The sequence below is a fragment of the Mus caroli genome, unplaced genomic scaffold (genome assembly GCF_978045245.1).
Source record: "Mus caroli unplaced genomic scaffold, Mus_caroli_1 scaffold_13, whole genome shotgun sequence".
Taxonomy (NCBI): domain Eukaryota; kingdom Metazoa; phylum Chordata; class Mammalia; order Rodentia; family Muridae; genus Mus; species Mus caroli.
Window position 1 is genome coordinate 8529491 of NW_028227268.1, and position 24298 is coordinate 8553788.

The window sequence follows — 24298 nt, forward strand, 5'->3', positions numbered from 1 at the left end:
CTTCAGATACCCCAGAAGAGGCCGCCAGATCTCATTACAGTTGTGAGCCACCATGTAGCTGCTAGGATTTGAACTCATGACCTCTGGGAGATCGGTCAGTGCTCTTAACTGCTGAGCCATCTCTCCAGCCCTAGAGATCGTATTTGAGAGCTGGGGAGATGACTTTACAGGTGAAGGCGCTTGCTGAGCAAAGCCTGGTGACTTGAATTTGGTCCCCACAACCCACCTAAAGGTGGAAGGGAGGGATCAGCCCCATAAAGTTGTTCAGACATCCATCCACACATGTGCCATGGCAAGTGTGCCAACCCCCCACCCGTTAATAATAAATACATAAAAATACCTCTGAGAGCTGGGGAGATGGCTTATTTGGATAGCACACATTTGCTGCCCAAATGCGAGGGCATGAATCTGGATCCCCAGAGCACATAAAACTCATCTGGGCATGGCCAACCATTTATAAAACCAGAGCTTGAGTGGTGGAGATGGGATCCTCAAGGCAAGCTGGCTCACTGACCAGAAGGCTTCGTGTTCAGCAAGAGACCCTGTCTCAATAAAGTTAATCATGACAGAGGGAGGTAGCAGTATCAGCCTCCAGCCTGCACACACATAAGTACATGCACACGCGCGCACACACACACACACACACACACGCACACAGAGGCATAAACACACACACCCACTGCATACACATAAGACAGGAAGAAACAACAACCACCTGTCCCCAAGAACAAACCAACCAAGGACAAGCCAACCCAAAACACCTTTAAGGAGTTGTGGAATTACAGTTCTGTTTTCTTTCATTAAGAAATCCTATCTGGCATTAAAAACAAGACAACTTCATGGTTGCCCTTAAAGGTATAATTCTACTTCTTTTTTTCTTTTCATTATTATTTATGTGTGTGTGTGTGTGTGTATGTGTGTATGAACTCACACAGGCACATGTATGTGTTGAGGAGAAAATTGTTTCCCCGTGGGAATCATAGTCTGGTTTTTGCCTCTCAGGCTCCTGACCCCTCCCATCCCCAATGGTTTCCGAAGCTAAAGGAATTTGAGGAGAGAAAACTATAATCTGATCTCAAAGCAGGCTTTGTCCTGATAAATGGCATGCTCAATGGCCACAACCCTTAAAGTCCTTTTGGGTAAATGAATAACTGATCGTATCTGAGAGGCAAACCCAAGTTTACATTCTGACTCTCACAGAATATTCTCACTGTCTCTTCTTACTCCAACTTAACGTGTTTGAAATTGATGAAATATCCTTCCCGGTGCAGGCGCAGCGCCTGTGAGGCTAGGACCGTATATAGCACAGGGGCCCTCTAGGATAAAGAATACAAAACCACCTTACTTTCAAATTTTTTTTACAAAAACATATTATTATATTATTCTATGAACATATGATTATATTATTCTATGAACATACTGCTCATGCTCCTCCCATGTCTGGGGATGGCCCATGCAAGAGAGATGCTGGAAGCTTCGATTAAACTGACTTTGACGTGGCAAGTCCTTTTCTTCAGGGTCAGCGTTGTGGTAACTGTCCACCTATACTAGACGCACACGAACTAGCTACTTGGGCTTACAAACACGGGACATGTTTGTGTGACTGGGGAGGGGGATATACAAATGTAAATATCAGATCACAAGATTTACGTAACATGTTAGCACACATACACACAGGACTTTGATTTAGTTTTGGTTTTTCCGGTTTCTGCTGGGCAGCTGTTTTCCACCAGGTCACACCCAGGCAATGATGTCTTCTGCTCCGGACTGTGAATTGTCTGCCTGCACGAAAATGTTCACTTTAGGGGAGACGTGACCAGAGGGGTATACTTTCGGACAAGCCAGACTCAAATCCTGTTCTCTGAACGGGGCGCGTGTAGAACACAGCTCTGTTCTAGAAGCCGGGTGTGATGGATAGGGGAGGCGGGAAGCCAGGGAATGGGAGACGCACTGACGGGAGTCAGGGCTTGGCTAGTGTGTGTGCATGTTGCATTCCTGGGTTGTTCAGATACTGGTTTGGAGGTCTCCATTGAGGAGGGTCCTCTGGGTCTCCGTGGTCTCATTCAGCCGGGATTTGTCCTGCTTACTGTCGCTCCTCTCCCCATCCTCCGTACCACTCACCTTGACCAAGCAAAGAACATTCTGGAAGCTCTTCTTGAAGTTGTCAGACAAGAAGGCGTACAGGATGGGGTTGGCGCAGCTGTTGGCGTAGGTGAGGATCACCACAAAGTCAAACATGCCTTTCAGGGCTGGGGTGGGACTGATGGCCACAGACACGGAAGAGACGTTGAAGATGTAGAAGGGGAGCCAGCAGAAGATGAAGACAGCCACTACAATGGACACCATGCGGGTCACCTTTTTCTCTGACTTTTTCCTCTTGGATGATCCCACTCGGATTCCAGAGGACTTCACCTTGATGATGATGAACAGGTAGCAGAGACAAATGATGGTCAGGGGCACCAGGAACCCCAGGATGAAGGCGTAGATAATGAAACCTGTGTACCACGCCCCGGATTCGCCTGGCCAGTTGATGGTACAGCTGCTCCTGCCCCACTGGTTGCTCCGGAGGCCGGCGTATATCATGATGGGCAAAATGACGAGCAGAGACACACACCACACAGCCACATTGATCATCTTGGCTGTCCGGGGTCGCCTCCATTTGGCTGACTTAATGGGGTGCACCACGGCCAGGTATCGGTCGATGCTCATGACCGTCAAGCAGAAGATACTGGTGAACTGATTGATACCATCTACGGTCATGACCACCCGGCAGATGGCCTTGCCAAAAGGCCAGTGGACTAGCGCCACCTGCATGGCCAAGAAGGGCAGCCCTAGCATGAAGAGTTCATCTGCAATGGCCAGGTTGAGGATGTAGATGTTGGTGATGGTCTTCATCTTGGCGTAGCGGAGGATGACGTAAATGACCAGCGTGTTGCCACACAGCCCGACGACACACACCACGAAGTAGATGAATGTGAGGACAGCGTTGCTTGTCATGTCGTAGTATGGCTCGGTCTGGTTGGAGCCATTGCTTGGCCCCAGTGAGCCGTTGAGGTCAAATGGAGAGGACACCCATACTTGGCTCCCATTCAACTGCTCAGAGCTCATCTCCATGGCTGCTTTCCACTCTGTTTAGAACCAAGCAGCCTAGAGATCTTCCTCTCGCCTCACACGGCTCTGGGGGCCAAGAGTCTACTGTGACATCTGGGAAAAGAAGCAGAAAAAGTAACCGTCAGTCCCAGGCTACTTAGGCTCCCTCTGTTTCTTGTTCATCTTCTTATTTTCCCATTCCATGCCCCCCAATTTCTCTTTTTTTCATGTATTCATGTGTGCTGCTGCATGGTGTGTGTGTGTTTACATAGGTCTGATAGCCCCACCCTTTTTTTGAGTCATGACTTTTCACCATGTAGCTTGGGCTAGCTGTTCAGCGAGCTGCAGAGATCCACCTGTGTCTGCCTCCCCCACTGCTGTGATTACAGATATGCATCAAATATACCGGCAGTTTTATGTGGTTCTGGAGGTTGAACTCAGGTCTTGTTGCTTCCAAGTCAGGTGCTTTATTGACGGAGCCATCTCCCACTCTCCCTCCCTCCTTCCTTCTTTTCTTTTCCTCCTACATCCCTTCTTCCTCCTTCTCCTCTTCCTCCTCCTCCTCCCCTCTCTCCCTCTCTCCCTTTCCCCTCCTCCTTCTTCCTTGAGCTGAGCTAGCCTGGAGTTCACTATGTAGCCTTAGCTGACTTTCATGCATAGCCCTCCCATGCCTGGGCCTCTGCTGTTTGGAGTTACAGTGAGCTACCATCCCTTGTTCCCCTTCTATGCATTTTTCAATTGAAAAGCAAGTTTTCTTTTTTTTTTTTTTCTGTCTAGCTGCCAGCCCACCTGTTAGCCTGAAGACTTTTTGAGGTCTTTTTTCAATGGTGGGGGAAGGGTTTGAGTTAAACCATCATCCTAGATGACGCACATGTGGCAGACGGCTATGGCTTCAAACACATAGACTTTGACCCCTAAGGAATTGACTGATCCAGACTGGAAAAAGGCAGATCTTGGAGGGTTTCAGCCCCTGTCCCTGGAGGAGTCTGACACCAGCATTTGGGGACCCCAAGAACAACTCTATGCTGGCTTGATGTCTGCCATCATCAGAGACCCCTCCCCCATGGTGGGGAAACTCAAGAAGTTAAAGGGAGAACAAACTTTGGCTCCAGAGTTGAGCCCCACGTGACCCCATGCCCAGCCCTTAACTGCTGTAACTCTCCTTTCTCCTTTGTCAACACAGGGGTGTCATGAAGGTTAAACAAGAGAAAGTATGTGCAAATCCTAGCATTGTGCAGGCTTATAATCAGAACCGTTACCTCCCCCCTCTACTGTCTCATTATCTCTAATTTATTGAAGCCTGCCTACACAGTGAATCAAGTTATAGTCTTCAATATTAAAAGTAAGAGTCTGGCTTTTTTTTTTTTAAATGATGCTTTAGGCCCTCTCCTCTTCCTCCTTCTTCTTTTCCCCCTCTTTCTCTTCTCCTCCTCCTCCTCCTGGTTCTGATTTTGTAACATCAATGTTCTCCATTCTCCACTCCATCTCTGCTTGGGAAGGCTCTCTCCTAAAGAGAGCTCTCTCCTTTTGCCTGCAGTTCTCTGACTTAGGACAAAAAACCCCAGGGAACTAGGGGAGGGATGTAGGCTTTTCATGAATGTCAAAGATGCTTTTATTTATTTATTTATTTATTTATTTATTTATTCATCAAGAATTAAAGTGTTTCTTGGGCTGGAGAGATGGTTAAGAGCTCTGACTACTCTTTTAGAGGTCCTGAGTTCAATTCCCAGCAACCACATGGTGGCTCACAACCATTTGTAATGGGATCCGGTGCCCTCTTCTGGTGTGTCTGAAGAGAACAATGGTGTACTCACATACAATAAATAAATAAATAAATAAATAAATAAATAAATAAATAAAACCTGATGGAGTCTATTCACACCCATTGTCCCCTTCCCCAGGAGGTGAGAATGCTGTCCTCCCTCAGTGGAAACTGAGGCTTAGAGAGTTAAAGTGCTTGGTGGAGTGAGCACTTGGACGAGAACCAGCTGGCCCCAAGTCTTCTGTGACTTTCATCATGTCCCAGCTGATGCTCAGTGGGTCGAAGCTGGTGGCTGGTACCTTAGGCCTTAGTTGGAAGCCACTGGCTCGAGTGACCTCCATGCTGAGAAAATAATGAGAATTCTGTTGGCTTGGCTTAAGATGTGAAGCACCAGGTCAACCCACAATTAAGCTATCTATCACAGTTATAAAATGTGTGTGTGTGTCACTGTCTGTGCTGGGCACCTCCAGCAGCTAATACTTCAATGGGGGGAAAAGAGCACCAAGTCACATGACATGTGAATTGCGTGGAGATGAGCCTATGAATAAAGGATGTGAGCGTCAGGACACAGCCCTTCCCAGGGGGCTTCTCAGGAAGTTAGGGGCTGGGTCTTGTGTGTAGGAAGAGTTAGGTAAGCGTTCAGGGCAGGAGGTCCAGCCAGGGAGAGAAGAACTGGTCAAGGGCCGAAGTGTCCAGCATCTCTAGTTCACGTGCCTGAACACGTTTCATTGAAGCAGAGGGCTTCTCCAAGTGATTGCCTAACACTGGTCGAGGCTGCAGGGACGTTAAAGATGTAGCAAGCAACAGGCAGGTGCGATTGATTCTTGCCCACCTCTGTCTCTGATTCGTTCTCAGGGTCAAGTGATGGCCTGGCTTTTCTTTCTGCAGTACTTTCCTAAGCACATGCTTGGTCAGTGAGGTCTGGGGTTTTTGCATTTGCATTTTGGGGACCCATGGCATTGTGTCTACATTGGGTGAGCAAGCAGAAGCAGGCAGCCATTACAACCAGAAGCCATAAAGAAACTTCTTTTAGTATCCCCAGATTAACTTGGGTTATTTCCCCTGTCTTCCCCCTACCCCCTTCCCATCTTGTCAGTGACTTAATTCTATAGACCCAGAATCCTATTCAGGCTCCCTACAGTGAGACCTCACAGTAAGCATGAACTCATACCATCTATGGACAGTGAGAGGGTACTTCAATGTCTAACTAGGACTGAAGACCTCCCCTGGGCTGTAGAATCCCTGTCTAAAACCCAAAGGAGGAGGAGTGGGGGAGGGGGAGGGGGAGGAGGAGGAAGAGGAGGGGAAAGAGGAAGACAGAGGTGGGACAAGGCGGGATGTGGTTCTTCAGCCCTCACTGTGCAGAACCAGAATGAATGGCGGGGGTCAAGGGAGGGGCGTGGAGGGGGGTGTCACCTTTCTCTGAAATGGGCTGAGACACATCTCCACTTTGGGGAGGGAAGTCTGGGAAGGTGGGTGGAGGTCATATGCTGGGAACCCCATGTCTGAGGAAGACATGAGCTTAGAACCTAGGCACCCTATGTAACAAGCTCAAGACCTCCAAGTGGCGTCTTTTCCTTTTCCGATCATCTCACTGCAAGTGAATTGCAAACGCCACCGGGCGATACTTGTTGAATTGTGCTTAAATTAAATGCACTGGGAAGTCAGGTTCTCTGCTTTGCTGTTAAATACTGGCCTGTGGCTTGGTGGGTGGCTTCCCCTGGCTCCGATGGAAAGAAGGGTTTCCACTCAGGAACCCCCTCTTTCCTTCCCACAGACTGCTCCGCAACTAGAGGAGGGAGAGGGGGGTTTAGTTTCCTTCCAACATCTTTCTGTTGTGAGCCCTCAAGACCTCCCCACCTCCAAGCCTGCCAGACGCCTACACACACACACACACACACACACACACACACACCTCCAAGAATCTGAGGTTGGAACTTGACTAGGCACTTGCAGTAGCCCTGTGTAGCCCACCAGAGTGCCGCCCCTCGCCATTGGGGCGAAGGTGGATAAGCGAGGCTCAGGACGACGGAGTTAGTGTGAGAAAAATATTTAAGGTCATAACTCGCTGACCCTGGAAGCAACGTGTTCCCTAAGGGATCTTTACCGTTTCTAGGCAGACTAGGGGAGAGTGGATTGCGGTGCCTGCAATGTCCAGCTTCGAAACGCAGAGGGGACTGAGGTGCCAGGGGCAGCTAGGAGCGCTGACAGTCGCTTGGGGACCTGACCATTCAGTAGCTGGTTCTCTCCAATCTAGACAGATTCTCTGCCTGAGGGCGGCGGGTGTGTGTGTGTGTGGGAGGAGGGGGGGGGGGACCTGACCGCAGACGAATCTGGGCTGCTTCCCCATCGGGCGATAAAGAGCCCTGAAGAATCTGCTTTCCTTCTTTTTCGGTGGCGTCCCCATCACCTGTCCCTCCCTAACTTAGGTCTCAGAGTGTGGACCCTGTGGTGGCACTTGGCATGTCCCTTCTCCTTTAGCTGGTCTTGCTTTCCTCGGACCAGGGCTGTTTCGCAGGTGGCTAGGAAACAAGTTGTCCCCATCGGACTCGCAGGACACACGCCACCGTACTTGGGCATTGGCTTTGAGAACAAATCCGTCCCGGAACACACTACCTTTCCACCTCAGACACCACGATATGCATCTTTCATCCACCTGTCACCTCCAAAGGCACAAAAGCAGAGAATTTGCGCGCCGGGACCAACGTGCAGGTCGCCGGGATCGGCGGTCTATCCCCAGAACAGATGCATGCAAGTGCCCAAAGTGTGCTTGTCCCTCCCTCCATCTCACGGTGACACACGCATATGCACACAGGCACCCCTCACCTTGCTTTTCCTCGAGCACTCGCTTCCCTGTGTTCTCTAGCACCCAGAAGCTGTCCTTTACCCAGCTGGGCGTCCAGGAGCACAGCAGGCTTAGCGGGTGTTTGGTGCTCAGCAGTGGCTCCCGGGCTCCCAGCTTCCTTGGCTGGCTCCTGCTGGCCCTTCTGGCGTCTGAGAGAGCTTGCCCGGGCCCCGAGAGAGCTAGCCTGGCCTGTAGATCATTGACGTCCAGCCGCGGACTGGTGCTCCAGGCGCCGGTGGCCTCGCGAGCGCGCCGCTGGCTGCGCCGCTAGCAGTGGCCCGGGCGGGTGGCAGCCCCTGGGCACACTTCCCCACGCCCCCGCCCGTGACGTCACGGCAGCTTGGCTCCGCCTGCCGGGTCCTGTTGGACCCGGTGAGCAGAGTGGAGAAAACCTGCGGGTGGCCCAGGATAAGACAGCAGACCTTGATGCAGTTGGATGGTGAAGCGATGTCAGTGTCTCCAATGAGGACTCCTCCCTATGAGGGCGCGCGTGGCTTTCTTTCCGATTTCAGAGACTCGGTCCGGTTTTACCCAACAAATTCCAGGCAGCTGGTGTGGCGACTTGGGTGACCTAGACTAGCTCCGGGACCTTTAAGACGTCTTCTCAAGTTTGCAAAGCCGTGCCTACCACGGTCCAGTCCCGGGAACAGGGCACAGGTTGCAGAGTCAGGCTAAGGGCAGAGGAAAAAGGGGTGACAGCAGCAAGCGGGTCTCCCGTGCAGGCGCCTGCAGGTGTGCGTGCGCGGGGCACCTGGCTTCAGTTCCCGCAGCCAGCAGGCTCCGCGGGCTCCACCGCTTTCCCAACTGGAGGCCCCGGGCCATGCAGTCTCCTCTAGCTTTAATTGTCAGTCACTGCTTGCTGGTCTGACCCAGCCCCAGCCCAACCGTTCCGCCTACGCGCGCTGTGGCGCTCTGCGGGAGCAAGGAGGGACTCGCAAGAAGTGGGAGATGTGTCGCATCAAGTTGCAGCTATTTATTTTTTGACTGTGATGATTCAGCCGATGTTCCAATAGTTTAATAAGTCATAATCAATCCTGTAGCCTCCCTTCCTTCACCTCTTAACCCTTCCTGAGAGAGAGAGAGAGAGAGAGAGAGAGAGAGAGAGAGAGAGAGAGGCAGAGACAGCGAGTGCACCCGGGTGGTTTCTAGAACATGGAAAATCAGAAAACAAACCCTGATTAGCTTTCTCTGTGGGTCCTGATGCAACCATCCTGTTTTTGATCTGCTTGAGGGTTCATCTGGGAAAAGCATAAATCCAGAAGTTGTGTGTGTGTGTGTGTGGTGAGTTTTGACAGGGAGCCAGGCAGCAGGTAAAAGCAGCCCGGAATTCTTGTAAGTCAGAGTGGTACCATCTCTATGAGATGTGTGGACTCTGTGGACTTGACGGAGATTGAAGTAGTGGTTGTCAGGTCCTAGTGTTGTGTGGGTTAGCTTGTCTTTAGTTTTTTTTTTTTTTTTGGTTTTTTGAGACAGGGTTTCTCTTGTGTAGCCCTGGCTGTCCTGGCACTCACTCTGTAGACCAGGCTGGCCTCGAACTCAGAAATCCGCCTGCCTCTGCCTCCCGAGTGCTGTGATTAAAGGCGGGCGCCACCTCACCCAGCGTCTTTAGTTTTTTATGGGCAGGGTTGAAGGGCTGAATAGTGCAGCTCTCAGAACGAGGGGAGTGGCCCTGGGGGAAAGAAAAGGCCCTGAGTGAGCTCCGGCCTCCTCCTCCCAGAGACACAGTTGTTACAATGCCGATTGCCCCCTCTAGTTAAAAACTCTTCCAGGAACAGAGAAGAATGAAGAGCCAGGAAGTGTCCATTCTGAGTTCGGATCTCTTCATGTGACCTTGTAAAAGTTCTTCACCTGTTGCTGCACAGTTTGTGTATTGTCTAGCAAAATAACTCATTCAAAAACAGGAACCCCTGGTTCTCAGTGGTTCCTTCTCTCATACACAAGGTGACCCCCAGGGGGCAGTGTACAGGTTTTTTTGGTTTCTGTACTTTTGGTTCCATATCAACACCACCAGCAAAAAAGCAGGCTGCTCTTATCAGCTAAATAATCCTTTCCCAAACAACGTGGGGATCATTTCTGTATGCTCTTAACATGCTGAGCACACACAATAAAATCCACCCTCCGTGCACTTGGGAAGTCTTCCCCCAGCCCTCTCAGAGTCAGGTCTGCCAGGCTCAGCCCCAATGGATAGATGAAACCAGGGCATGCCTATCTCTTTTGCAGCTGGGCCCCGTGAGATCTGAACACTTTGACCTTGACAGCAGGAAAGGTCATCTAGAACAATTATTGATTTTGTCCGGTCCGGTTGTGTGCCTCTCTCCCCTCCCCCCACCTGTGAATGCCTCCATAGAGCTCTGAGATCACCTTTGGCTTCGCTGTACGGCCCCTCCAGCCTCCAGGTTTGAGTTCCCATTCCTGGTTTGACAATACCCTGCCCTTTTGACACCCACCCAGCAATCTGCCGCAGGCCGGTCCTTCCTCAACAGCTCCTTTAGTAACTAAGTAAGGAGACCTTGAACCAGAAAAATAACACGGGTTGCAAAAGAGATAACCTCCTCACTGGCTTGCTTGGCATCTTTTTTTTTTTAAGATTTATTTATTTATTTTTATGTATGTGAGTACACTGCAGCTGTCTTCAGACACACCAGAAGAGGGCATCCAATCCCATTACAGATGGTTGAGAGCTGCTTGTTTGCTGGGAATTGAATTCAGGATCTCTGGAAGAGCAGTCAGTGCTCTTAACCACTGAGCCATCCCTCCAGCCCCTTGCTTGGTATCTTTAAGCCAATGAAACAAACACCTCTTCATTTTTGCACTTACCAGAGGGACGCTAGGTGGCAGGAAATGAAGAACGGTAATGGCCTGGGAGTTCAGCAGACAACGGACCGGGAACTCTCAAGTAGGTCATTCTGTCTGGTCGCTTAGAGGCTTTATCAACTAAATGGAGAGCAATTGTTCCTCTGCTGTCCATTTGGTGGAAGCAAATGTTACAGTTTAGCTTATGGTGGAAGCGGTTTAGGGGTGAGGCATAGGAGAAATGGACTGATTGGTGGTGTTGGATGGCAGACCAGGCAACTGGCACAGGGTCTGTCGTCTGCACATGTGACATTTCTATGGACAGAGAAAGAGCAAGGCCCCCTAAGCTGCAGCATGTCAAATGTGGGGTGCTTTGGAACTCACTGTGTAGTTCAGGCTGGCCTCAAACATGTGATGATCCTCGACTCCTGCCTCTGCCTCTGCCTCTGCCTCTGCCTCTGCCTCTGCCTCTGCCTCTGCCTCTGCCTCTGCCTCTGCCTCTGCCTCTGCCTCTGCCTCTGCCTCTGCCTCTGCCTCTGCCTCTGCCTCTGCCTCTGCCTCTGCCTCTGCCTCTCTGCCTCTCTGCCTCTGCCTCTGCCTCTGCCTCTGCCTCTGCCCCTCTGCCTCTGCCCCTCTGCCTCTGCCTCTGCCCCTCTGCCTCTGCCCCTCTGCCTCTGCCCCTCTGCCTCTGCCTCTGCCTCTGCCTCTGCCTCTGCCTCTGCCTCTGCCTCTGCCTCTGCCTCTGCCTCTGCCTCTGCCTCTGCCTCTGCCTCTGCCTCTGCCTCTGCCTCTGCCTCTGCCTCTGCCTCTGCCTCTGCCTCTGCCTCTGCCTCTGCCTCTGCCTCTGCCTCTGCCTCTGCCTCTGCCTCTGCCTCTGCCTCTGCCTCTGCCTCTGCCTCTGCCTCTGCCTCTGCCTCTGCCTCTGCCTCTGCCTCTGCCTCTGCCTCTGCCTCTGCCTCTGCCTCTGCCTCTGCCTCTGCCTCTGCCTCTGCCTCTGCCTCTGCCTCTGCCTCTGCCTCTGCCTCTGCCTCTGCCTCTGCCTCTGCCTCTGCCTCTGCCTCTGCCTCTGCCTCTGCCTCTGCCTCTGCCTCTGCCTCTGCCTCTGCCTCTGCCTCTGCCTCTGCCTCTGCCTCTGCCTCTGCCTCTGCCTCTGCCTCTGCCTCTGCCTCTGCCTCTGCCTCTGCCTCTGCCTCTGCCTCTGCCTCTGCCTCTGCCTCTGCCTCTGCCTCTGCCTCTGCCTCTGCCTCTGCCTCTGCCTCTGCCTCTGCCTCTGCCTCTGCCTCTGCCTCTGCCTCTGCCTCTGCCTCTGCCTCTGCCTCTGCCTCTGCCTCTGCCTCTGCCTCTGCCTCTGCCTCTGCCTCTGCCTCTGCCTCTGCCTCTGCCTCTGCCTCTGCCTCTGCCTCTGCCTCTGCCTCTGCCTCTGCCTCTGCCTCTGCCTCTGCCTCTGCCTCTGCCTCTGCCTCTGCCTCTGCCTCTGCCTCTGCCTCTGCCTCTGCCTCTGCCTCTGCCTCTGCCTCTGCCTCTGCCTCTGCCTCTGCCTCTGCCTCTGCCTCTGCCTCTGCCTCTGCCTCTGCCTCTGCCTCTGCCTCTGCCTCTGCCTCTGCCTCTGCCTCTGCCTCTCTGCCTCTCTGCCTCTGCCTCTGCCTCTGCCTCTGCCTCTGCCCCTCTGCCTCTGCCCCTCTGCCTCTGCCTCTGCCCCTCTGCCTCTGCCCCTCTGCCTCTGCCCCTCTGCCTCTGCCTCTGCCTCTGCCTCTGCCTCTGCCTCTGCCTCTGCCTCTGCCTCTGCCTCTGCCTCTGCCTCTGCCTCTGCCTCTGCCTCTGCCTCTGCCTCTGCCTCTGCCTCTGCCTCTGCCTCTGCCTCTGCCTCTGCCTCTGCCTCTGCCTCTGCCTCTGCCTCTGCCTCTGCCTCTGCCTCTGCCTCTGCCTCTGCCTCTGCCTCTGCCTCTGCCTCTGCCTCTGCCTCTGCCTCTGCCTCTGCCTCTGCCTCTGCCTCTGCCTCTGCCTCTGCCTCTGCCTCTGCCTCTGCCTCTGCCTCTGCCTCTGCCTCTGCCTCTGCCTCTGCCTCTGCCTCTGCCTCTGCCTCTGCCTCTGCCTCTGCCTCTGCCTCTGCCTCTGCCTCTGCCTCTGCCTCTGCCTCTGCCTCTGCCTCTGCCTCTGCCTCTGCCTCTGCCTCTGCCTCTGCCTCTGCCTCTGCCTCTGCCTCTGCCTCTGCCTCTGCCTCTGCCTCTGCCTCTGCCTCTGCCTCTGCCTCTGCCTCTGCCTCTGCCTCTGCCTCTGCCTCTGCCTCTGCCTCTGCCTCTGCCTCCTCTGCAGAGCTGGGATTGCAGGTCTGTGGGACCACACCTGGACTTGATGTTTTGTTTGGAAACTATGGTATGTGATTACCATGAATCTTTAAAGACATGCCCATTTGGCCTAGAGGGCTTGAGGTCTCTTTAGATTCAGCAGGGGTGACAGGAGCCCCTTTCTTCCCTTCTCTCTCCCTGCTTATGGAATCTCCTTGGAAACTGCTCCTAAAAGTCTGGAATCAGAATCCCTTCTCTCTCTCCTCTTCCTACTTCCTTCTCCATCTGCCTGAAGTGCATTAAGAATGCTGGTCCCGCCGGGTGTGGTGGCGCACGCCTTTAATCCCAGCACTCGGGAGGCAGAGGCAGGCGGATTTCTGAGTTCGAGGCCAGCCTGGGCTACAGAGTGAGTTCCAGGACAGCCAGGGCTACACAGAGAAACCCTGTCTCGAAAAAAAAAAAAAAAAAAAAAAGAAAAAAAAAAAAAAAGAATGCTGGTCCCAACAGGGACCTCGGAGCCTCTGATCTAGAAAGCCAATGCCACGTAGTTGTGTAAGTGAGAAAGCCAGACTCAGAGACGCCAAGTGACTTGCCCAAGATCATTCAGCCAGGGACTAGAAAGGCAGGAGTTGAGTTGGCTGACAGTGTCAGGCTGTGAAACCCTGGATAAGGGGAGGGAGTCCTTCCTCACTACCAGCCTGAGCATCTCTCTTCCCCTCGTCTGTCATGCCTGTTAACATAACAAGGTTCCTCATCACTCATCCTGGAACAAGTCCTCGTTGAGAGTTGGGAAAGAGCAAGCTGTCTCCAAGGACACTCCCTGGTCCTTACTGGAGTACTCACCTGTCACAGGCCCTTCAGGGGGAGAGCGTGGACAGCTCAGAATGGGTGGCCATCACACCTGCCTTGCAGGTGCAGTGTGCCTCCTGAGAACACCACGAGGTGCCATTCATTCAATGGCCCATTGGCTTGCATGGGGCACAAGGCTATGATCTCAGTAACCCGTGAATACCTGTGGTACTGCCACTGGCACCATTCATTTGGTCATTTGAAGACATCCTGAGGTAAGAAACTGGCTGGCCTTTATCTACCCCAGTGCTTCACACTTGATTTAGCTCCGAGAACCTTCCTATGAATCCATTTGAACACATATTGAGTGCTTACCCCATGCTGCACTGGGTGCTTTGTGTTAATTCTTTTGTGTGTGTGTGTGTGTGTGTGTGTGTTTTGTTTTGTTTTGTTTTGGAGACAGGGTTTCTCTGTATAGCCCAGGCTGTCCTGGAACTCACTTTGTAGACCAAGCTGGCCTCGAACTCAGAAATCCGCCTGCCTCTGCCTCCCGAGTGCTGGGATTAAAGGTGTGCGCCACCACACCCGGCTGCTTTGTGTTAATTCTTGGCATCCTCACTGCAGTCTTTAAAAGCCCAGTGTTCCCTTTTCTGAATGGACCAACCAAGGCACAGAGAGACTGAGTTCTTCAGGGTTGCAAAGCTGCCAGTTCAAGCTGCCTGCTTTGTGAGTATCCACAGTGCAGTTACCCAGAGCAACAGAGGCTGGCAGATCCATCTTGTACAACTTGATCAGATGGAAGAGGAACCATTCCCCTAATGGGTAGCTCCTCTCTCTCTCTCTCTCTCTCTCTCTCTCTCTCTCTCTCTCTCTCTCTCTCTCTCTCTCTGTGTGTGTGTGTGTGTGTGTGTGTAATAACCACAACTGGGGACTCAACCAGTATGCTTGCCCTGCTGTCAAGCACAAGGGATGCACCTGTCTCCGTTTCCTAGCACAGGCATTTCAGCCATGCACCACCATACTTTCCTGCCCACCCCTTAAGTGTGGGTTCTAGGGATCAAACTCAGATACTCAATGGACTGAGCCATCTCCAGCATGGTTTTAATTATCTGTAGTTGTCCTTAGCTTCAGGATGTCTTTGTAGATGGGTTCTGACTAGTTCCCAAATCCTCTGGGGTTCTGACCAGTTATCTGGTCCTCCCTGAGCTGATTTCCTGCTCAGAACTGTCCGATTGTCACCTGCAGGGCAGGAGGGTGATCTGCTACTCTTCGGGCAGAGGATGAGAAAGCACACTTAATTATAGGGTGGGACTTCTGCCCGCCTGTGCAGAGGCAGCTGAGACTTTTTATAAGGAAGATTGTGTTAGCTCTGCTCTTGAGATATCCTGATTCGTCCGGCTCAGCACTTTGGAGCTCCTCGGGTGGTTTCACTGTGAGCTGGAGAGGAGGCGCCCCAGAAGCTAAATCTCTTTGTTTTAGATGATGGAGAAAGAAGACTGCCCCGGGGCAGCCCCCAAGTACCTAGGTCTCTTTTTACTCTAGAGTCATTTTGAGCTTCATTGCAGCTCCAGCCTGAGACCCTCAGTGGAGTAAGTGGGGGCAGGCACAAGGCCTTGGGAACCTCTCTGCTCCTGCACCAGACCAGAGTTTTAGAATCTGTCACCTAGCCTGTGCCCTCGTGTGTGATAGAACCAGGTTAGGAGGGCAGCATCTCTGCCTTCTGGCCAGTTCCCACCCTAAGCATGCTGTGTCTTATAGGAATGGCTGATCTCAGCTTGCGAGAGCCACCGTAGCCCATAAATGGTCCAGAAGCTGTGCGTGGCTGTGCGTGGCTGTGCGTGGCTGTGCGTGGCTGTGCGTGGCTGTGTGTGGCTGTGCATGGCTGTGCGTGGCTCTCCGGGGCCCTGCTTGCACCTAGTGTGAGGAGTCAGTGTTGCTTGGGCTCAGGGATATAATGGAGGCTTCGGATGGGCTCCTCCTCCTTGCTTGAGTCCACATGCCTGTGTGCCACCAGGAGTCAGGGGATTCGGTGAGGAGTCCTGCTCTGTCCCCTCGCTGCTCTGAACACTGTCCTTGCCCATTTCTTCCTGTCCTATAGCAAATAAAAGGACATCCTCTCCTTAATGGGACACTCACATTTGCATTTTGACATGACTTTGTGGGGGTGGGGGGAGAGGGGGAGGTACAAACCCATGGAAGGTCTCCAGGGGGACACGATGGCATGGTGTTGGTGGAGACTGGCCTCTGCAAATGAATTGTGTGTCATTTCTTTGTGGATTCTAGCTCCAGCTTGGAGTCAGACATTTCTACTGCTGAAGGGCCTCTATCCCTAGCAAGCAAAAGCTGAGAATTGCTACAGTAACTACGGCAGACTGACAGGTGTTTTCCTATCTCTGTGGGGGTTGCTCTCTGAGACTGCCACCCAGTACCGAACCCTATGTATGGTTTTACTTCCAGCTATGTACTCAATGATAAACTTTTTAAAAAAAGATTTATTTATTTATTTTATGTATGTGAGTACACTGTAGCTGTACAAATGGTTGTGAGCCTTCATGTGTTTGTTGGGAATTGAACTTTTTAGGACCTCTGCTCACTCCAGTCAACCCCACTCACTCCCATCAACTCTGCTTGCTCAGTCCCTGCTTGCTCTGGCCCAAAGATTTATTTATTATTATACATAAGTACACTGTAGTTGACGTCAGACGATTTCATTACAGGTGGTTGTGAGCCACCATGTGTTGCTGGGATTTGAACTCAGGACCTTCGGAAGAGCAGTCAGTGGTCTTACCCGCTGAGCCATCTTACCAGCCCTAACAACAAACTTTTTAAAATTTAGGCATAGCTGGGCACTGGTGGCGCACGCCTTTAATCCCAGCACTTGAGAGGCAGAGGCAGGCGTATTTCTGAGTTCGAGGTCAGCCTGGTCTACAGAGTGAGTTCCAGGACAGCCAGGGCTACACAGAGAAACCCTGTCTCGAAAAACAAACAAACAAACAAACAAAACAGAAAAAATAGGCATAGTAAAAAAAGAACAATAAAAACTAATAATGAGATATGATAACCATAGTAGGATATAAGAAAAGTTTTTATAAGTTGTGAATGACTCGTTTCTGGAATTTTCATTTCATATTTTCAGACCTGGGTTTACCGTGAGAATCTGAGACTGTAGACAGAACCCTGGAAGGAAGAGGCTTTAAACCCTATGAGCTGCAGTTCCCATTCCGGCCTCAGGGTGGCGTGAGCACACAGAACTCCTCTCGGAGTCTACCCTGTTCTCAGCTCCAGCCCTGCAGAATGGAACCCAAAAGACCCCTCTACAGCTGTGCTTTTTCTCTTCTTCTTCTTTCTCTGTCCTTTTGCCATTCTTGAGAAGTGACTCAGAATGATGGCCGCGGTGCCATTTAGGGAAGAGTCACCATGGATGGGGAGAGAGAATGTCAGGAGCTCTTATAAGGGATTGACTTCAGAGACATGGCCCTCCTGGAGAGAGGGAACTGCTGGATTCTTTTACTTCGGCCTCACAAGTAGCTGAGAGTACAGACGCCTCCTGTATCCCGCGTCTGGCAGAAGAAAGTCTGATAGAAAGAGCGGTGTTACCCAAGTGGATGTGGGCAGGCTCTTGAAAGGCTGTTGCCAGGAGCCGCCTGCCTGTGTCTGCCGAGTGCCTTGGAGGCCGGAAGCACTTGCCCTTCCCTTCACAGTGACACAGGAGTGGGCTCCCTAGAGCCCTGGATTTCAGTTGCAGGACCAGGAGGGGGCTTTGTTCAGCTGGGTGGTGACCAGGGATGGGCTCTGGCTACTTTCCAAAGTGACAGTTCAATGGTAGCGTCTCCCCTCGTGGGACAGCTGGCTGGTTGACTTTGTTCGGTGGTCCGGCTGCTTGTCCCCAGGCTTCACGGTACTCGCCTGCTCTGGGGCCCCAGAACAGATGGCCAGTTCAGGGAGGGGCTGTGGGAGGCTTCTTCATCCTGCGAGTCATTATCTGTCTTCTCTTGTCCACCCCTCACCCCCGGCCCCCTGAAAGGGCTACGGTGTGCTTCTGTCCTGCTCCCTCCCCCAGTTGCTCTCCTGTGACTGGATCTCTTCTAAACAGATTGGCCCGGTGGCTGCTGGCAGAGCCTCATTTCTCCATGCTACTTCAGACACTCAATCTCTCTCTCCCCAGAAAGACTGTTTTATTTGGGAGTTAGGAAGCATGCCAATACTGTTTGTTTGTTTGTTTTGCCAGCTAAGTTATGTAACTGTTTTGAATAATGGGGTGCCAGGCTTAGGAGAAGTCCTTATACTTAGAAGAGGCATGACTCTGCAGACGGACTTAGTAAGCTTACCCAAACAGAGCTCAAACAATGTTTATGCTACATATGTATGCACAGCATATAAAAACATCTAAACGACTTAAGAGACTTGGGCTGTATCTAGACTTAGGTCCACCTCCCCCATGAAGATTCGGCACCAACATTCTGCTCTGAACTTTGTGGTTTCAGCTCCAAGTTGAATTTTCAAGGACAAAAAGTGATTTGGCAGTGGTGGCTCAGAATGCATATTTAGTTTTCTAGGACAAGCGCTTCCGAGCATAAGTTGACTTAGACTGTTTAGAAATGGCAGCCAAATGACTGGATCTATAGAAATAGCAACCACGCACTCAATGTACAGTTCTAATACGATTGGTGCAAACAAAACACCAGCCTAAAACTCACAATGGACAATGGATTATATGAGCCTGTGAAGACTATCTCGTTATGTTATGTTATGTTATGTTATGTTATGTTCCTATGTAGGTATAATCACCTTCATCTATCCACCCATCCAGTCTATTTTACCCATCTACCCATCCATGCAGCCCCATCCAGTCACCATCTACCCATCCATCCATCCATCCATCCATCCATCCATCCATCCATTAATCCATCCATTATTCATCATCCATCTATTCATCCATCCACCCACCAATTCATCCACCCATCCATCCATCCACCCACCCAGTCAACATACAAACAAAAAGTATTTCAGAGAAAAGGGAGAAATCTTGTTTTCTAAGCCCTGAGGTTGGACTTCTGATAGTAGTACTCTCGGGACCAGGAAAGCCATAAATCTTTACCTTGAGTCTTGAATCCGTAGCAGGAAACATGTCGGGAGGTATTTATAGATTTGGGATGCCTCTGCCTCTGTGGCTCTTCCAGAAATCGGGTGTTTTTCATGGGTTCTTACAAGAGAGGCTCCAGGGTTGTTACGTCTAAAGCTGTTTCTGTCCCTGTTTTTGGTACTTTGCCACAAAGCTGGCGGTTTGTCAAAAAGCAATTAGTGGAACATGACTTTGTGACTACTTGATGCACTTGTGTGGTGGGCTGGGAGGGCGGGCAGCTTTGGCCTCCTGTGTGGATAGAGGCTGCCTGGTAGGCTTGGATTAGTCATCCTGGTTAATGTCTCCTAAACTTACATCGTCCTCTGCAATTTGAGGCATAAATAGTAAAATATATGCTGATTATATGAGCCAAGCTTTAATACGGGGCAGTAGCAGGATTTGTTTGGCCAGTAAAACCTTCTGATTTGAGTTGAGCTTTCTGTTTATTAAGTTATAGATGAAGATGTTTTAGAGAGGCAAAGGGCAGGAGTAGGCTGCTGAGGACCGGCTGCACAGCCCTGCCCCGCCCCTCCACTTCAGGTACCCTCTCAAGGACTGGCAGTTCTAATTATTTCTGCTATTTTTTTTTTCCTATTGATTTACTTAAATGTGTTGTAAATGGCGCACAGGCACCTCTCTCTATTTTTTTTTTTTTTTGAATTTTCTTTCTTAGATACTGTTGACTTCCCACTATAAAAGATGCCTAACTCAATACTTTGAAATCTCCCAGATCCCTTCATTTTCTTTCTGTCAAACTGGGTGTTAGTGTAGTGTCTGTTTGTTTGTAACTACGTAAATGTTTAAGGCTGAGCCAAGAGCTCTTGTCTGCTGGTCTCTCCTTCTTGCAGAGCCTTTTGTTTTCCCTGGGTTAATGATTACCTCTGTTCTGATTTTTTTTTTCCCTCTGCTTACTTTTCTAAGGCTCTGTCAATGATTGATTCTTTTTTTTTTTTTTTTTTTTGGTTTTTTCGAGACAGGGTTTCTCTGTGTAGCCCTGGCTGTCCTGGAACTCACTCTGCAGACCAGGCTGGCCTCGAACTCAGAAATCTACCTGCCTCTGCCTCCCAAGTGCTGGGATTAAAGGCGTGCGCCACCACCACCTGGCGATTGCTTCATTCTCAAATTCTGACAGTTGCGGGTTTGGTCCGTGTGTTATTCTTCTCTTACTCTGAAAGGCCGACTTCTTTTTCTTTTATGTGTGCGAGTGTTTTGCCTGCACGCATATCTATTTAGCACAGGTGTTGCAGAAGAAGGAAGGCATCGAATCCCCTTGGGGCTGGCGTTACAGGTTACAGGTGGCCGTCAGGGTGGCAGGAACCCCACCTGGGTCCTCTAGAAAAGCAGCCGGTGCTCTTGGCCACTGAGCCATCTCTTCAGGCCTGGCTTCCTTGCCTCATTCTGGGTTTGTTTTACTTGGCTATGCAGGTGGAGCATCACCTCCAGGAACTTCCAGAGCAGTGATTCTTAACCTGCGGGTCACAATGCCCTGGGGATGGGGAGCGCTGTCAAATGGCTCTTTCACTGGGGTCACCTAAGACCTTTGGAAAACACAGGTCTTTATATTATGACGCATGACAGTAGCAACATGACAGCTATGAAGTAGCAACGAAAATAATGTCATGGTTCCCCACAGCATGAGGAACGATATTAAAGGGTAGCAGCGTTAGGAAGGTTGAGTACCACTGGTGTTTCAGAGGAAGACTATATTACAGCCAGACTCAGAGATGATCCGACCCCCTGGTATAAGTAACCCATGTTACCCACACCCCCTGGGACACCCCCCCCCCCCCCGTGTTGATGAGATGGTAGTGATGATATTTCACCTCCTGAATCAGGGGGGAGAGCTTTTCTGAAGTGTGTGTGTGTGTGTGTCCACGTGTTTGTGTGTGTACATGTAGAGGTCAGAGCACAGCCTCAAGTGCGATTCCTTAGGCTCCTTCCACCTTTTGTTTGAGACAGGGTCTCCATCTGTGGTCCTGGCTAGCCTAGAACTCGCTCCGCAGACCAGGCTTGCCTTGACCTCAAGAGCCTCCTGAGTGCTCTGTAAAGCCCTGTGCCTCCAAACTTGAGAATATTCCTTAGTCTCTCTCTCTTTTTAAATAGAGACTTAATAAAGCATATTTTGCATTTCATAAGGATTTATTTACTTTTATCTTATGTGTGCTGGGGTTTGCTCGCTATGTGCATGCAGTGCCCATAGAGGCCAGAAGGGGCCGTGGAGTCCCTGGAACTGAAGTTACAGACAGCTGTGAGTCACCATTTGGGTGCCGAGAACCAAACCCTGTTCTATTGTTACTTTAGGTGCTTGGAATACCCTCTCTTTACTTTCTTTTTTTCTGGTGTTTTTATTCTGCAGCTACACCACATTTTTCATTCCCTTGGCTTAATTTTTTCTCTTTATTTCTGTTGTTTTACATATATATATATATATATATATATATATATATATATATATTTAAAAGATTTATTTATTTATTTTCTACATATGAGTACACTGTTGCTCTCTTCAATTGGATCCCATTACAGATGGTTGTGAGCCACCATGTGGTTGCTGAGAACTTACAGAGGTCAGTGTGCTCTTAACTGCTGAGCCATCTCTCCAGCCCCTCTGGAAAAAAAACCTCTCCAGCCCCTCTGCATGATATTTTGTTCCTAATTCTTGTATTGTTCTAAGATTTCATGCCCTCTGGGGGCACTCCCCCATGTAGGTAGCTCTGGTGTTGGAGAACCTGTGTGTGTTATTACATTTCTCATCATGTTGACAGAATTTTCTTGTTTGTTTTGTTTGAGACAGGGTTTCTCTGTATAGCCTTTGAACTCACTTTGTAGACCAGGCTGGCCTCGAACTCAGAAATCAGCCTGCCTCTGCCTCCCGAGTGCTGAGATTAAAGGCCTGCGCCACCACGCCAGGCTGCTCTCTCCTTTTTATGTAGTTCAGGGCCCTGGCCTGCATACCGGTGTTGCTCATATTTAAAATGGACCTGCCCACCTCAGTTAACCCGATCTAGAAACATGACCCTCCCACCCACAATATACCCAGAAGTTTGTCTCCTCAGTAATTCTAGATTCTGTCCAGTTGACCCTTGCTATAAACTGCCATGTTCTACACTGCCCCCCCCCCCATTGTTCTAATCGGCTTCTCGCATCCCCAGAGCTCCAGCCTAGATCCTAGAGTCCTGTAACACTGGCTCCTTCTAATGCTTGTGGAGCCAAATGGGAGGGGTGGTATATGATGTCATCATTAGGGATTCCAGATGTGTATTTAACTCCCTTCTTTATAGCCTGGTAGCCCATCCTTGCCTCCTGGTAGACCCCATAGCCCAACGTCCGGAGCCTGATCTGTCCAACCCTTGCAAAGAGAACAGCTTGCGGGAGAGCTGCCACCGTGAGGTAGCAGGTTTAAGCATCCGGCTGCTTAGCATGTCCTCCACCAACCAACCTCTTCTCCCCAACCCGGAGCTCTCTGTTCCTGGACAGCTTTGGAGTTTTGTGATGTGAGCAGAGTTTCCGTTTGATGATTGTTTGTTTGTTTGTTTGTTTGCTTGCTTGTTTTCCAGGCAGGACGATGTTTTGTTTTTCTCTCCTTTTTGAAGCTGTCTCCCTGGTTTGCTTTCCACTTTCCCAAAGTGGTGTTGCAGTTTTCTTGCTTAACATCAATTTTTTTTCTTCATTTTCTTTTCACTTCTGTCTTAGTTAGGGTTTTACTGCTGTGAACAGACACCATGACCAAGGCAACTCTTATAAGGACAATATTTAGTTGGGGCTGGCTTACAGGTTCAGAGGTTCAGTTCAGTATCATCAAGGCGGGAACATGGCAGCATGTAGTCAGAGCTGAGAGTTCTACATCTTCATCTGAAGGCTGCTAGCGGAAGACTGACGTCCAGGCAGCTAGAGTGAGGGTCTTAAAGCCCACACCCACAGTGACACGCCTCCTCCAACAGGGCCACACCTCCTAATAGTGCCACTCCCTGGGCCAACCATATACAAACCATCACACCTTTGAAGAAATTTTTCCCTCACTGTCATTTTAGAGTAGTGCCATGCTCTGAGTGTGAATGGCCCTCTCCAGCCCAAGTGTTTGAATGCTTGTTTCTGAAGTTGATGGAACTATTTGGCAAGGATTAGGAGGTGTGGGCTTGTTGGAGGATGTGTGTCACGGGGGGTGGCTTTGACATTTGAAAAGCCCACTCTGGGCGCATCTCTTGCTCTCTGCCTGCTGCCTGTGGATCAGCTGTTGCTCCAGTGCCATGCCTGTCTGCCTCCCATCGTGATGATCATGGACTATGTAACCTTGCAAAACTGTAAGCAAGCCCTCAGTTGCATGCTTTCTGTTATAAGAGTCGCCTTGTTCATAGGGTCTCTTAATAGCAGTAGCATAGTCACTAAGATGAGTGATTTGGAATGAAGAAGAGAAACTCATGTGGATTATCTGATGTATTTTATATAATATTTTATTTTAGTGTTTATATGCGTGGTTAAGGTCACTGTGGGTGTGCAGTACCTGAGGAGACCAGAAGAGGGCACTGGATCCCCTGGAACTGGAATTACAGGCAGTTGTGAAGTGCCTGATGTGGGAGCTGGGAACTTGAACTGAGGTCTTCTGAAGAGCAGCAAGAGCTCTTAGCCATTGAACAATCTCTTCCGGCCCTTCATCTGCTGTGGTTAAACAGACATCTTAACAGGCAGTCTGCATTTGAGTGCTGTTTGATTTTGTTAATTTGTATGTGGATATATTTTTTTAAAGATTGGTTTACTTTTCTTTTGTGTATGAGTACCAGCAGCGGTCAGAAGAGGGTATTGGATCCCCTAGCGTTGGACTTACAGATGGTGGTGAATCACCCTGTGGGTGCTGGGAAGCAAACCTGGGTCTTTTGCAGGAGCAGCAAGTGCTCTTGACCAGCGAGCCATCTCTCCAGCACTAGGTGGAGACATTTTCAATTCTCATGTAGTTGCTTATAACCAGTTGAGCATTGTTGAACTGGCCAGCTTTGGACTTGATTATTAATTTGTTTGGCCAAGTGCTTTTCAGTTGAGGCAGCTCACACAGGGTCCCCACCCCAGAGATTCTCTGGAATCTCACTCTGGGTCAGTCTGAGTGAGCGGGTGGTGAGGCTACACTACCGGGCTGTCCATCAAGCAATGCCATTGTTGTTATGTCTGCCTTTGCAACTGCAGCTGACTTGACTTCTGCTGTGTGTGTATATGTATACACACATACACAGACACACCCCTTCTCTAGGAATAGGTTCTCTAGTTGGTGACATGTGTTGGCGAAGTCAGATGTGCAGATATGCTATCTCTGTCTCTTTAGGGTACCTCCTCATGACATGTGTGTCTGTTTGGCCCTGTGGGGGTCCCTTTCTAGTCCATGACCCTCTTTTTACTTGAGCTGTCCTCCTTGGGTCTCACTGTTTCTTTCTGTCTTCCCTTCCTTTCTCATCTCCTCAGTCCCTCTATATTCACCTAATCAGATCTGTCGAGTATTTGTTCTGTGCCCGTTCCTGCCCAAGGGAGGTGGACACACACCTGTCACACTAGATGCCTGTCATACCAGATGCCTGTCACACTAGATGCCCAGGGCTCTAATGGGTAGATAAAAGGAAAAAAAGCAA

At 50.4% G+C, this 24298-nt stretch overlaps 2 protein-coding genes across 3 annotated transcripts in view; one reads left to right on the forward strand and one right to left on the reverse strand.

The window, feature by feature from the left end:
- Slc39a11 (solute carrier family 39 member 11) overlaps positions 1-24298 on the forward strand; it is a 404384-nt gene that overhangs the window by 23484 nt on the left and 356602 nt on the right. The gene's annotated exons all lie outside the window — the stretch shown is intronic.
- Positions 1419-8202, reverse strand: Sstr2 (somatostatin receptor 2). The gene is made up of 2 exons (XM_021175798.3): positions 7679-8202; positions 1419-3204 (listed from the first exon to the last, which is right to left on the reverse strand). Exon 2 carries the CDS (start codon positions 3112-3114, stop codon positions 2005-2007), a length of 1110 nt encoding a protein of 369 aa, XP_021031457.1. The 5' UTR covers positions 3115-3204; positions 7679-8202; the 3' UTR covers positions 1419-2004.